The sequence below is a fragment of the Rhinatrema bivittatum genome, chromosome 13, assembly GCF_901001135.1.
Source record: "Rhinatrema bivittatum chromosome 13, aRhiBiv1.1, whole genome shotgun sequence".
In the NCBI taxonomy this organism is placed as follows: Eukaryota; Metazoa; Chordata; class Amphibia; order Gymnophiona; family Rhinatrematidae; genus Rhinatrema; species Rhinatrema bivittatum.
In genome coordinates, this window is record NC_042627.1 from 64,771,033 (window position 1) to 64,784,438 (window position 13,406).

General features: G+C 43.2%; 1 protein-coding gene across 2 annotated transcripts in view; it reads left to right on the forward strand.

The window, feature by feature from the left end:
- The window catches only part of CKMT1A (creatine kinase, mitochondrial 1A), a 40,153-nt gene extending 27,948 nt beyond the window's left edge, over positions 1–12,205 (forward strand). For both annotated transcript variants that reach the window (XM_029575405.1, XM_029575406.1), the window contains exons 4-10: positions 269–364; positions 2,603–2,824; positions 3,881–3,966; positions 5,174–5,297; positions 7,273–7,407; positions 8,358–8,483; positions 11,339–12,205. In XM_029575405.1, the coding sequence (XP_029431265.1) occupies positions 269–364; positions 2,603–2,824; positions 3,881–3,966; positions 5,174–5,297; positions 7,273–7,407; positions 8,358–8,483; positions 11,339–11,455 (906 nt within the window). In that variant the 3' untranslated portion in view covers positions 11,456–12,205. The remainder of the gene's footprint in view (positions 1–268; positions 365–2,602; positions 2,825–3,880; positions 3,967–5,173; positions 5,298–7,272; positions 7,408–8,357; positions 8,484–11,338) is intronic.
- The last annotated feature ends 1,201 nt before the right edge of the window (positions 12,206–13,406 follow it).

The window sequence follows — 13,406 nt, forward strand, 5'->3', positions numbered from 1 at the left end:
TCTATCATATCCCCCCTCAGCCGTCTCTTCTCCAAGCTGAACAGCCCTAACCTCTTCAGTCTTTCCTCATAGGGGAGCTGTTCCATCCCCTTTATCATTTTGGTCACCCATTTTGTCTACAAATTAAACCCTGGGAAAAACAGCATCACCATCCCATCTAGAGCTGATACTTATCTTTTCCTTGGGTAAACCGAAACCTCTTTGAGTATAATTTCTGCTGTCAAGACCATAACCAAAGGTGTCTAATTATTGCCTTTCAATATTTCAGGTGTTTGCGGAAATCTTTGACCCTGTTATTCAGGAGAGACACAATGGCTACAACCCACGAACCATGAAACATCCCACTGACTTGGATGCCAGCAAGGTGTGTAAATGCCCAACATCTCACCATTGAGGTAAAGCCACTGGAGAGCCACGGGACAGCAGTTTCTGTGCAGAACACCTAGAAAATGACTGTGCTACTCACACCACTACCCAATGTAACACCTGCTGCGTCCCAGCAGGTCTCTAACCGTCTGGGAAATGACCACGCCCTTCTTCCTCTAATAATCCGGTGATTAAGGTTCATCTACCTCCATGTTTATCCATCTGCCGACATGTAAAATTCATGACTGTATCTCCTGCTTCCCTCCCCAGCTCGCCCTACCTGAGAACTGACTGCTCCCAATTCCTTTTCTTTTTGAATGGTCCAGGGACTAACTTTCACCCGCTTTCCTATTCATTTCGTAAGTCTTTCCTTCGGGGGGGGGTCACTGCCTAAGATTCATAAAAGCAAACAAAAGCCACCAGTAACTCAACATTACTAAAAAGTGCTTTTTTTAACAATCGGTTTGTAAAACATTCTTCCACGTGTGTTACACAGATTGACTCAGCAGACCTATGCAAGAGCTAAAGATTCTTCCTATTACTAGAAGCCAGATTTGGAAATGTTCTTATGTCTTTAAGTCAAAATAATAAAATACCCCCACTGATAAACTGAAAAAAAAAAAAAAGAATAGCATTTGGAAGGTCAGGGTCTGTTTAAATTCTTGTGGCTCCGATAGGTCCAGCATAAGGAAACACAGGCCAGGAAAAGCAAAAGCATGAGCACAAGCACGATTAATGAGTAATCATAAGGGAGAAATGGGCAGGTCCGAGGAGTATATTTGTGGGCTGATTTTATGCCTAAATTGCCTAAACATGATGGCCCTCACTGTCAGAACGCAACACAAGTTGTGATTTTTTTTTTTTTAAGAAAACAATAGACAGAGTAGAAGGAAGATCAACATTTTAGGGTGATTTTTTTGTTCTTTTTTTGGCAATAAATGATTTTGGATAGGCCAAGACAGCCTTCATCGGAAATTTATATTCAACTAAAATTTTAAGAAAAGCTTCCCCCATCTCCTGCCAACTAAAACAGGGATAGTATTCAGAAAACCAGTGAGAACCAATGATTATCTAGACAGCAAATAGTTAAAAAGGTGTAATATCGTGGTTATCTACAGTAATTAGTAGAAAAAAATGAACTTCCTTCCATGCACAATGGTTTTATTTATTATTTCAATGACAATAGATATATTAGGGACCTTTGTTTTCAGGTTTTATTTTATTTTGCCTGAGAATTTCAATGTTTGAGCACAAAAAATTCAGTGGAAGACTGACATAATACACAAGAGGAAAACCCGTGGAAAAAGTCATTTTCCACTGATTTCTTCCAACATTGCAGCTCCCAGGTAAAATAAAATAAAACCTGAAAATGAAGCTCTTTAGATATATTTTATTCTGCAGGCATCCTCCAGAACTGGGGTACAATTTAAACATTTTGGGACCAATGAAATTAAAATGCGCTGAAAGCAGGCGGTGAACCCTCCGCGCCCGCTTTCCTAACGCACCCCCAGGCACCCCCTCAAGTGCTATTAATAGCAGGGCACCTTTCCTTATGGTTTCTTCTGCCCTCAGCTCTTTGGAAGTTATCGTGAAGATAAGCCACTAAAACCGATAGCTAAGTATTCCACCCTCGAGGTGGTTTCTGAAAAACTAGAGCTGTAAAGAGCTTCAGGACAAAAATCACCATCTAAATGCTAATTATTATCATTATTGGCATCATTTGGGAATGCCAGACCATCTCCCTGTTTTACCAGTAAGGAATCCATTCCTTCAAACCTTTTCACTTCAGTCTGTTGGTCCCCCATCATTATCCCCATTTATTATCTTCCAAAATTGCAGACATCCACCGCCCTCATCTCTCCATCTTATCATCATCGTTCAGTGCCATTTTGGTCAGGTCTTCTACCAGCGATCTCCCATCTCCCACCATCTCAAGAACCCTTCCATTTGAGATTATGTGCATCCAACAAATCTTCAGAATTCTTCCATAACGCCATCTCACGTCATCCAAAACTCAATGCTCCGTGCTGACCATCTAGGACTTGAATTCTTGCACAGGCTCTCCTACATACAATGTCTATGGACATGCAGACAGGCACAGACGCCATGCTCACCTCTTGCCATCCAAGCTATTGCTTGCTCATTAAAAAAAAAAAAAAGATCCGTGTGTCTCCGAGCCCCAGGCCAGCGAGGTCCGCAGTGCCTTTTCTGACATTTCTGTTCCTGTTATTCTAAGATTAAGTCTGGCTTCTTTGACGAGCGCTACGTCCTGTCCTCCCGCGTCCGCACTGGGAGGAGCATCCGAGGACTCAGCCTGCCCCCTGCTTGTTCCCGCGCTGAAAGGCGAGAGGTGGAGAAGGTGCAAATGGACGCGCTGAATGGGCTGAAGGGAGACCTAACCGGCCGGTACTATCGACTCAGCGAGATGACGGAAAAAGAGCAGCAGCAGCTGATTGATGTAAGAAAACTCTAGGACGTTGCAAACATGTGATAGGATGCAACCGTGCCTATTTGCTGTATCTTCTTAATATCGTTATCTGTATTTCCCTCTGAAAAATGTCTCTGCCTTCCAGAACAGTTTCTTACTGTGCTTTCCTATGCAGGGGTCTCTGCTTCCTACTTTCTTTCTGTTTCTTTGATGCATTCCCTTTTCAATCGCTTCTTGCTTTATCTAACAGGACGTCTCTCTCTTTCTCTCTCTCTCATGCCACTCTTTCCATTGCCTCTCACGGTCTCAGTGCAGCAGACCAGTGTCACTGCTTAGGCAGGACGACAGCAGAGCGCTACAGTAAATGGCAGAGCCGGTGCAAGAGTGTCTGGTGCACTCACCTCCAGCACAGCGCTCCCTCCCACCAGCGGCAGTGGCTCCAGCACACATTTCCCTTCTTTGATGTTATTGGCTCTGGGATTTAGCCGCCCCACAAATCTTGGCGCTCTAAGCAACCGCCTAGTTTGCCTAAGGGAAGCAGTAAATAAGGGGTTTGGGGGAAAATTGCAGTCCTGACATTGTGGAACCAGCACCAACATTTCACTTTATTTATTTGTTTGTTTATTTTCTTATTTAATTGAGATTTCTTATATTCTAAGTGGATTACACTATCTGTCTGGACATGGTCATTAAATTAGTCTGACTTTTTGTAACTTCTTAAACCCTTTAGAGAGGGGGGGGGGGGGTGTTCAGTTTAATGATTCTTTCCCAGTCATTTTCTCTGCCGTTTTATTTTCCGTATCAGTGTTTGCATCATTGAAACTTCACAGGTAATAGTTCTCTGGGATAACAAGCAAATGATTAGATATTGTAAGTCTTTCGAAGAAGGAGGGAGGAGTGAAGAAGAGAAAGCAGTGAAGGCTTGGGATGAATGCACTTTAACACAATGCTGTATATGTGAAAAGACAAAATATGCTTGCGTCCTGAATGACCATCTGGGCCCTTGGAGTGTCTTCTGGGACTTTTGATTGCTTGCTACGGGGTTAGTTCTTCCTGGTTCAAGGATTTCTCTCCTTCTTTTCTAAGGATCATTTCCTGTTTGATAAGCCTGTGTCCCCCTTGCTGACAGCTGCAGGGATGGCTCGCGATTGGCCTGATGCTCGTGGAATCTGGTATGTTGAGTGATAGAATACTTTCTAACTCTTGTTTTCAGCTGTCTCTTATGGTGACGTTTGTTTTCATGGTCAGATGTTTCTAAACCTCTTGCCCATAGACAATAAAATGAGAGAAACCTCTTAGTTCTCTTGTCCTATGTGGGCTATGAGATGGGGGTGGGGTGGCTGGTGGGTTGATCAGTTGGAAACTTCATGGCAGCCCATTAGTACAGCCAACATGGCCTCTTAGTGGACAGCACAAGTGCTCTATGAAGGTCTCTCATGGCAACCAAATGGTAACCAAATCTTAGCTCCAGTCAATTAACTGAAATGAGGTGGGTTTCATCAACCTGCTGTAGGACATTTGAAGTGAAGAGTAGAAGCATAACTTATTCAGAATCCAAGCACTTCACTTCCCGCTACATTTTATCCCCAGGTCACCCTCCCTCCCCAGGTTTGTATTCATTTTCCCCTCTCCCACTCATCAGACATGTTCTGGCTGCTATCACAGAAGGCTGTGAAATTGATTAACCACATTACACATGCAACCAGATTGGCTATTGACAGCCACATCATGGAAGGTTAATCCCAATATCAGCATATGGGGACATTTTAGGGTTCAAACTGGCTAGCCCTGAAGGACTTACTTATATCTTGAAGAGTAAGGTTAAGCAATATAATCTAATATAGGGACCATTTTGGAATTCATATTTGGATATTTTGGCTTGGTGTGGTTTTATGTGAATCATAGCCATATTTAATGACGTAGTCTTCTTACTCTGATTTTTTTTCATTCTTTTGACATTTGTGATATTTACTCTTTGTGTATATGAATAAGATGTCCTGGCTTACACTCTTGCATGCAGACGCACTTCCACACACATTTACAAGCCAAGCCAAGCAAATACAAATAAATATTCATGCTCATGTACACACTGATTGACACACAAACGCATCTGCCTAATTTATGACACAATATGGGCACACATGCTGTATTACACCTTCATGAATCTGTGTCCCAAAGCACAGACACCCTCTGCAAGAACAGCACAGTAGCAGGGCTTAGATAAACAGGGCATCTACACACCAGCCTTCTCCTGCAAGACTCCCAAGCTTTTTCGGCATTAGAAAGAATGATTGATGTTGGATCTCCATATCTACCTGCTCCTACCTTGTCCCTATACACTCCTACACTCTTTTTTTTTTCTTTTGTCGTATTCTCAAGGCATAATAATGAGAAAACCTTCCTCATCTGGGTGAACGAAGAAGACCATTCCCGCATCATATCCATGGAGAAAGGAGGAAACATGAAGCGGGTCTTTGAGAGGTTTTGCAGAGGCCTAAAGGAGGTAATTCTCTCCAGCAGCATCAGTAACCTGCCCTGTCCTCAGGGTGACTCCAGAAAACTCCCCAGCTAGATATAGTAGTCATTCTCTGAAGAGTTAGATGGCTGACTGAACAGTGGCCGGCCTCACCACTTGTTTGTCCAGATCACATTTTAAGGACAGAAAACGTTTTTCCAGCCTCCTGGGTAAAGAAATGATGGTCCGCAACACCAGCACTTTGCGATTGTCAATAGATTTTTAAAGAACTCTGGAGCAGCACTGCTTGGGCACCCAGTACTTGTGTAAACTCTAAAATAGCCAGGCACATATTAAATGAAGACAATAAAAAACATGAGCGCATGCAGCCCATATACGCATGTAGAGTGGTGTGCGCGCTCAGGCTCATGTATTATAGATTGTGCACATGAATATGTGCACGCTATGTAAAATGCGCCTAAATCTACCCAACACGCTCGTGTGTCTAAAACATACGCAGCATGTATTTTCAACATAGCTGGATAAGTAGCGGTTTATGTGATTAAGTGACAGCAAAGCTGCCATTTATCCAGAGAAGTAAAAATGTATCTGGATAAGTGGTGCAAATCTCCTATATGCGAGTATTTGCGCTCCTAATTTTAATCATTTTGCCGTGGAGAAGTAACTTGTGTATTTTCCTTAGTACTTGCTGGGCTGTTACGTGAGTAAAATTTCAAATTTTGTAACATGCATGTGTGAAGGAAATGACCACTTTTACCAATTAGGCCACCAGTTTGCCCAGTTTATGTATTTATTTATTTATTTGTTGAGTTTTATACACCGTCATTCGGTAGAGCCATCATAATGGTTTACAAAGAATGCATTTTTCTTAGCAGTTGTGCAACAGTAAAACAATGTGAACATTTTCAGAAATAAACATATCAAGTCCAGAAAGCATTATTAGGTTGGATGAGGAGGGTATGCAGGTTCAGGATGGAGAGAAGGTATTAAGGGGTTTATAGCTGAGAGTTCAGTTGAGAGTTGGGATGATGAGACATCTGAAGGTCCTTGTAGAATTTGCGGAATATTAGTGTTTTTAGGTCTTTTTTGAATGCTTTTAGGTCGTGTTGGGTTCTCAGGAATTTAGGTAGGGTGTTCCAAAGTTTAGGGGAGGCAATGGAAAAGGCCCTTTCTCTTGTGGTTGCCAGATGCGCATCTTTGATGGTGGGGATGTTTAGGTAACTTGAGTTATTAGAGCGTAGGTTTCTTGGAGGATTTTGAGGAATTATGTTTAGGGTGTTAAGACCTTGATGATCATTGTTTAGAATTTGGTGGATTATGGTCATTGATTTGTAGGCAATACGTGCAGTAATAGGGAGCCAGTGAAGTGAGGTCAATATGGGCGTTATGTGGTCACTTCTTTTTGTTCCTTTGAAATTTCGGGCTGAGGTTTGCACGTACAAAGTGTATGTGAGCTTCAGCCCTAAACGTGAGCTCAATAAATCTAATGATATTTTCACATGATTGTACAATGCATACAGGCATCAAGATCATCTTATATGGGCTCTTTTTAGACATCAGAAAAAATCCATTGTTTAAATCCTGGACAGAAGGAAATGGCAGCTCACCAGGGATTTAAAACACTGCAGTGGTGGCTTACAAGTAATATGAGCAGCTTTTATCCCTCATTCAGACAAATACAATCTTAACTCCAATATCGAATAAACAGTCAGCAATCTATATTTACAGGAAGTAGGAGAGTTACAGTTAGACACACAAATAGAACATAAGAGTATTGTAATCTATTGAGCAAGGAAAAAAAGGAGGATTTGCCTTACTGAGGCTTTTAGTTAAATTCTAATGCCTCTTACTGCAGCCTGTTTGTTTATTACTTATGGCAACAGGAAATGTGAAAAGAGAAATTGCACGTCCTCACAAAAAGCAGGCGACTGGAGGAGGCGCAGCAGCAGCCGTGAAGCAGAAAAAAAAAAGGGGGTTTACTCTATTTCTGTTTCTCTTCTAGGTGGAGCGCTTAATCCAGGAGAGAGGCTGGGAGTTTATGTGGAACGAGAGGCTGGGCTACGTCTTGACCTGCCCTTCCAACCTGGGCACTGGCCTGAGGGCCGGAGTCCACATCAACTTACCAAAGCTGAGCAAGGTGAATGCTGAAAGGGATAGGTCTGTGATGTCCGAACGGCCAAAGGCAGCACAGAGGGCAAGGCTGGGTAGCAGGAAAAAAGAAAGAAAAAGCAAGAGACGGCCTCCACTCAGACACCAGTGTGCGGAGATGGGGCCTTTGTGATAGCCTTTGGCAATAAATCAAGATGGAAGGTCAGAATTTCACTGCTGAAAAGGTCTTCCTGCAGCCACAAGACATGAGGCCTGCGTGGGTGCTGAACGTGGGATGTGGCAGAATGCGCCCACCGGCACTCCAGACACCAGAAGCATTCATTCCTCAGCACCAGCACAGGATAAATCAACCGGCTGCCTTCAGCTGCTGTTGGGCTTTGCATGGCCGTGTGTCACTTTTTCCTTGTGCAATGACTTTTTTAAGATTCTGTGGGCTGCGATTGCCTCCCTCTCAAAGTATGGAAAGGCTAAAATTGTTCGGTAGGGCCTGGGTCTGGTGAGCGTGTTTACCTGGCTCTGTGAAATCCAAACTAAGGGCGAGCAGACGCACTGGGCAGACATCCAGGGCTTTGTATGACATAGAGGCTACTTAGCATCTGATGCCCACCCTCCACTGAAGCTGCGGCTGCCAAAAATGGCATTCCTGGGGTAATTGTCAACCGTGAGTCAAGTCATGAGTACCTTTTACGCCTCCCATTCCCTCCTCTCCATTCTTCCTCCGGCACATAAACAAAATCACAGATGCCTGTATCTTCTTTTTAAAACAGGAGGGCATTGCCTTCTCTCCCTATCCATCCTGCCTTTGCTGCTCTCCACAGTGCCTTATTCTTCTTCCTCCCTTGGTGCCACACAGGCCACTGGCACCCTTTCTTCCCCTCCCTTTGTCATGCCCAGGCCACTAAATTCCAGAAGGTTCCATATCGGTGACCTGGCATGACCCAGCACAAAATCACCACGGAGTCTACTTTTCTTTTTCAGGATGCACGCTTCCCAAAAATCCTAGAGAACCTCCGGCTGCAGATGAGAGGAACTGGAGGGGTGGACACTGCCGCGGTCGGTAGCACCTTTGACATCTCAAATCTGGACCGCCTGGGAAAATCTGAGGTAATTCCCGCGCTCACTGTTGTGTACGGCAAAGGTAGAATGAGACAACAGTACTGCAGCCTGTACAGGACCACAGAATGAAGAACACATATGTGTGATAGTTATGTCTTATCATGAAAATCAGTAACACAGGCACAACCCTGCCAAGGTCTGATGTAAAAGGTCTCATTATCTCACTGTTTTCTCTGTGTATTTCTGAACGTTAGGTGTAGCAGAGACACTATTGCACTATTCATACTATCTTTGTAGGGGGCTATATTCAGTCAGTCAGCCGGATAAACGCTTCCAGCTAATTAGCAGGGTATATTCCGGGGCAAAGTCTCAACACTGAATATACCCGGCTATCTTAAAGTTTGCCGGATATGTTTATGTGGCTAACTCTAGGAGATGTCAGTAGCACGATCGGAGTTAGCCGGATAAGTTAACTGGCTAACTTTGACTATCGGAGTTAGCTAATTAACTTATCCGACTAGCTCCGCTCCTCCCATCTTGTCCAGCTAAATTCTAGCCAGATTAGTAGCTATCAGGCTAGAATTTATCCAGATAAGTCTCTATGCCAGTTTTGTCATTTAGATGGATAATTTTTCAGTTGTCCGAATAAATGGCTTTTGAATATCGACCGCTAGATGTCCTTTCCCTATTTCTGCTTCTTGAAAGTGCATGTTTTAACATTCTGGAAGATGACTTTCTAAAGGGATCAAACCACCTAACTATGGAGTTAGGCAACTAGATCCCTTGTTGGAAAACTGCACAAGGAGGAGCAGCTAAATATCACTCGGTGGCTGGATTTAGCAGCTTTAAGGACTCGATGCACTAGGCTCTTATCTTGTAGACACAGAATGGGAGGAAAGCCTCATAAATCAGGTCCTAAATATAGGTGTTCCGGGAAGACAACGATGCAAGTCTATCGAATATTCCAGGCATTTCCCCCACCTAATCCTAACTACAGGTATAGCAGGGGGAGCACATGTGGCTCCATTTCTACCCGGGTGTTAGCAAAGTTTCAAAGAGAAACTACCTAAATAGCTTTCTCATTGAAAACTGGGAACACATTTGAGGGTACAAAAGTACCCATGTACTTCGATGCTAGGCAGCTTAGTGAACATCACCCTCCGTAATTGAGGAGTGCTTTCTTTACTCCCCGTTTTAACTTAACTACTGCAAATGAAGCAATTGAAAAAACCTAAACCTCTACTAAAGGGGAATGAATGAAAGAAATTTGCAGTGAAAATCCTATCCACTGATACATGAGTGCAGTGAGGATGGACAGGTAGAGATTGCTCGCTATAGGAAAATTGGTTCGTACCTGCTAATTTTCGTTCCTGCAGTATCACAGATCAGTCCAGAATCCTGGGTTTTGCCTCCCTGCCAGCAGATGGAGACAGAGAAAGTTTCACCGACACTGCTGCATAACCCAGAGTGCCACCTGCAGTCCCTCAGTACTGACCTGTACCCAAGCCAAGATGATAGTAGCATTAACGACTTTGTAAGCAAACTCCCTCCCCTCACAAGCAGGAGGAAGGTGAAGTGACCCAAACAAAGGAAACCTCGTTTCCCAAAAGTAAAGTAAGTGAACAACATTGGAAACCTCCAAAACTCTGCACTATGTACAACACAGTACCAAACAACAGTGCGAGTGGCAGACTCTCCCCTCCAGTAAATGGGCGGGTCTCTGGACTGATCCGTGGTACTACAGGAATGAAAATTAGCAGGTAAGAACCGACTTTCCTTTCCCTGTACATACCCGGATCAGACCAGACTTCTGGTATGTACTTAAGTTCCCCTAAACTGAGTGGGACCTGAAGAGTCCTGCTCGCAGAACATTTTCACCAACATCCAAACGATAATGCCTGGTGAAAGTGTGCAGTGACTTCCATGTAGCCACCCTGCAAATCTCCTGCGGAGACACCTGCTGAGTCTCAGCCCAAGAGGTCGACTGAGAACAAGTCGAGTGAGCTCGTAAACCTGCAGGCACAGTCTGACCCTTAGAAATATGTCCACCTGATCGCCTCCTTCAGCCACCTTGTGATTGTAGCCTTTGAAGCCTTTCCTCCTTTCCTTGGATCACTAAATAGAACAAAAAGGTGATCCGATGTACAGAAATCATTAGTAATCTTTAATTTATTTATTTAGACAGTTTTTATATACCCTTTTTTTTTACCGGGGGGAGGGGGGGGTAGTCAAAACGGTTAACAACCAGTACATACATAATAATAATAAGAACATTACGTGGACAGTTTGACAGAATATAACTAACAGAATAAAAACATCAGAGATAAATATTAAAAGAAATAGAAATAAATTTAAATAAATTTAAAAAGTAAATCAGAAAACAGTAAGCTAAGTTGTACCAGGGTTGTGAGGATTGGTTGGGTGGCAAAGGGGCGAAGGGGGGTGGGGAAGAAGGTCATAGTAACATAGTAATGACGGCAGAAAAAAACCCAAAATGGTCCATCCAGTCTGCCCAGCAAGCTTCCCAAGGCAGTCACTGCTGCTCCGTGCAGGTTTCCCCCATGTTTCTCTTAAGGGTAGTAACTGCCGCTCTGTGCCGGTTTAGCTTTATTTATTCCCATCCTCTAGCCTTGTACGGATCCACAGTGTTTATCCCATGCCCCTTTGAAATCCTTCACAGTTTTAGTCTTCACCACTTCCTCCAGAAGGGCGTTCCAGGCATCCAGGCTCCGTAGGCTCTACAGAGTAGGTATTACCAGCTGATTGTTTCTGGTAAATGCTGCTTCAAAAAGATAGGTTTTTAGATTCTTTTTTGAATTCCTTCTTTCAGTTGGTGTTTTTATTTATGTATTTATTTTTATTATTATTTTACTATTCATTTTTATTATTTTGTGTTATTCCAGGTGGAACTGGTACAATTGGTCATCGATGGAGTGAACTATCTCATTGACAGTGAAAAGCGGCTGGAGAAGGGACAGGAAATCAAGATCCCTCCACCAGTTCAACAATTCAAAGTTTAAGGAAGGCCCAGAGGCCTGCTCCAAAAGTATAACATCATTCCTGTAGCCTACCGTGTGTGTGTGCCATTCATGCAGTCGGCCTAGCATGGCATACCATCCTCTGTTAAACTGAAAACACTGCAACAGCTTAAATAAAAACGGTGCTGTTGTAAACTCACGCCGTCTCGCCTATCTGTTTTCTTTTATCAGAGTAATAATCTTCAGGACTACCTGGGAATACCTCCCGCACCTGTTCTGAAAAAGAACCTTTTGCAAACTTTGATATGTTTAAAGCAAGCCATGAGCTCGCACTAGAGATTCGGAGATTACTTTCCATATCTTGCGACTTGCATAGTTATTCTATGGGCCTAAGTCCCTTGTCCTACCAAACCTATTTGATCCAGTGATCTACTAACTGTGAATCAAATCCAGGTCCACTGTGCAGGTCCCTACTGAACCCACTGGAACTTCTCACTGACTGCAGACTGAAACATTCCCCACTCCTGTGCCAAATCCATCCTGGGGAAAGCAAAGCCTGCGGTGTCACGAGTCCACCAACTACCTTTCTCCATTGGAGGAAGACAGACCACAGCCAACAAAACTTTCAGCACGTCTCTATGACCTGATCTCGAGGGAAGCACAGCATTGATCTGACCACCAACAAAAGGTTAGCAGCCAGTCTGGCTCTTAATGAGCATTTGTGACTGTGGAGGACTCCAGGAAAAGAGCCATTCTTTAGAAAAACTAAAAAAAAAAAAAAAAGAACAGATCCATTGAAACACACAAACAAGCATTTGGTTTGAAGGAAGTCGCCATGGAAACCCGGGAGAGGTCCATACAGTCTCCAAGCGAGATAACAAGGCTGCGTTCGGTTTCCTGAGGATGAAGCCCTAGGTCAGAGAGAAAAGGGAAGGATATGTGCTGAGCAGAAAGAGAGCGCCAAACAGAACAGACAGACGGATACAAAGCCAGAGAGAAAAGCAGAAGGAAAATAAAGGAGGAAGCAAGCAATTGTAAATGAGATCAGACTGACATCTGTAAGGGAAAGACTTTAATACATTAGAAGCATATGCATTAGCTGCCCTTCCACCTGGGTGTTTATGAGATATTGTATGTAGGAATTACTCTACATTGGTAGATGTAATTGGTAGAATTACATCTACAGTGGTAATTCTCTAGAAAATTAAAAAAAAAAAAGGTACCAGATTGGAACCAGCAATAGCCTCCACCTTCAACTCCAGCTCATTACTTTTTAATTTGTTGTAGTTTTAAAATGATAAAGAGTCCGATTTTTACCTCATCATCCTGACTGAGTAACTAACCAGAGAACGATTGATCTGACACAGTTTGGATATATAGTTGTTCTGCGCTAGCAGCTAAACTGGATTGCAACTCTCCTCCAAGGGTGGGTGAGTCCTGGTTTAAAAAAGGTTTGGACGAGTTCCTGGAGGATTAGCCCATAAACTGCTATCAATCAATAGGGAATAGCCACTGCTTGTTGCCAGCATCAGTAGCATGGGATCCGTTTAATGTTTGGGTACGTGCCAGGTTCTTATGGCCTGGATTGGCCACTGTTGGAGATAGGATACTGGGCTTGACGGACCCTTGGGCTGACCCAGTATGGCATACCTTATGTTCATCAGACAACGTATGACATTCTAGACTCTACTGGTCCTGTGAAAGGCTTTACCCATCCTAGGAGAAATATGAACTCTTGGTTTTCTTCTAAAATTGCTTGAGTCAAAAGGTGCTTTAAAAAATCTGAATGCAGATGGAGAAAGTCACTTTTGCCATCAGATAAAAAGGTTTATCTATGTTACTGAAATATAATAGGAACCATATTGATTTTGCTAAAAAAAAAAAAAAAAAAAAAAGGTGCTTTAAAAATCCAAAATGCAATCAATATTGTGCATTTTTCTTTAACTAAAGAGCTTATGGTAACCTTGCCCAGGGGACTTCTGACAACTCCCTT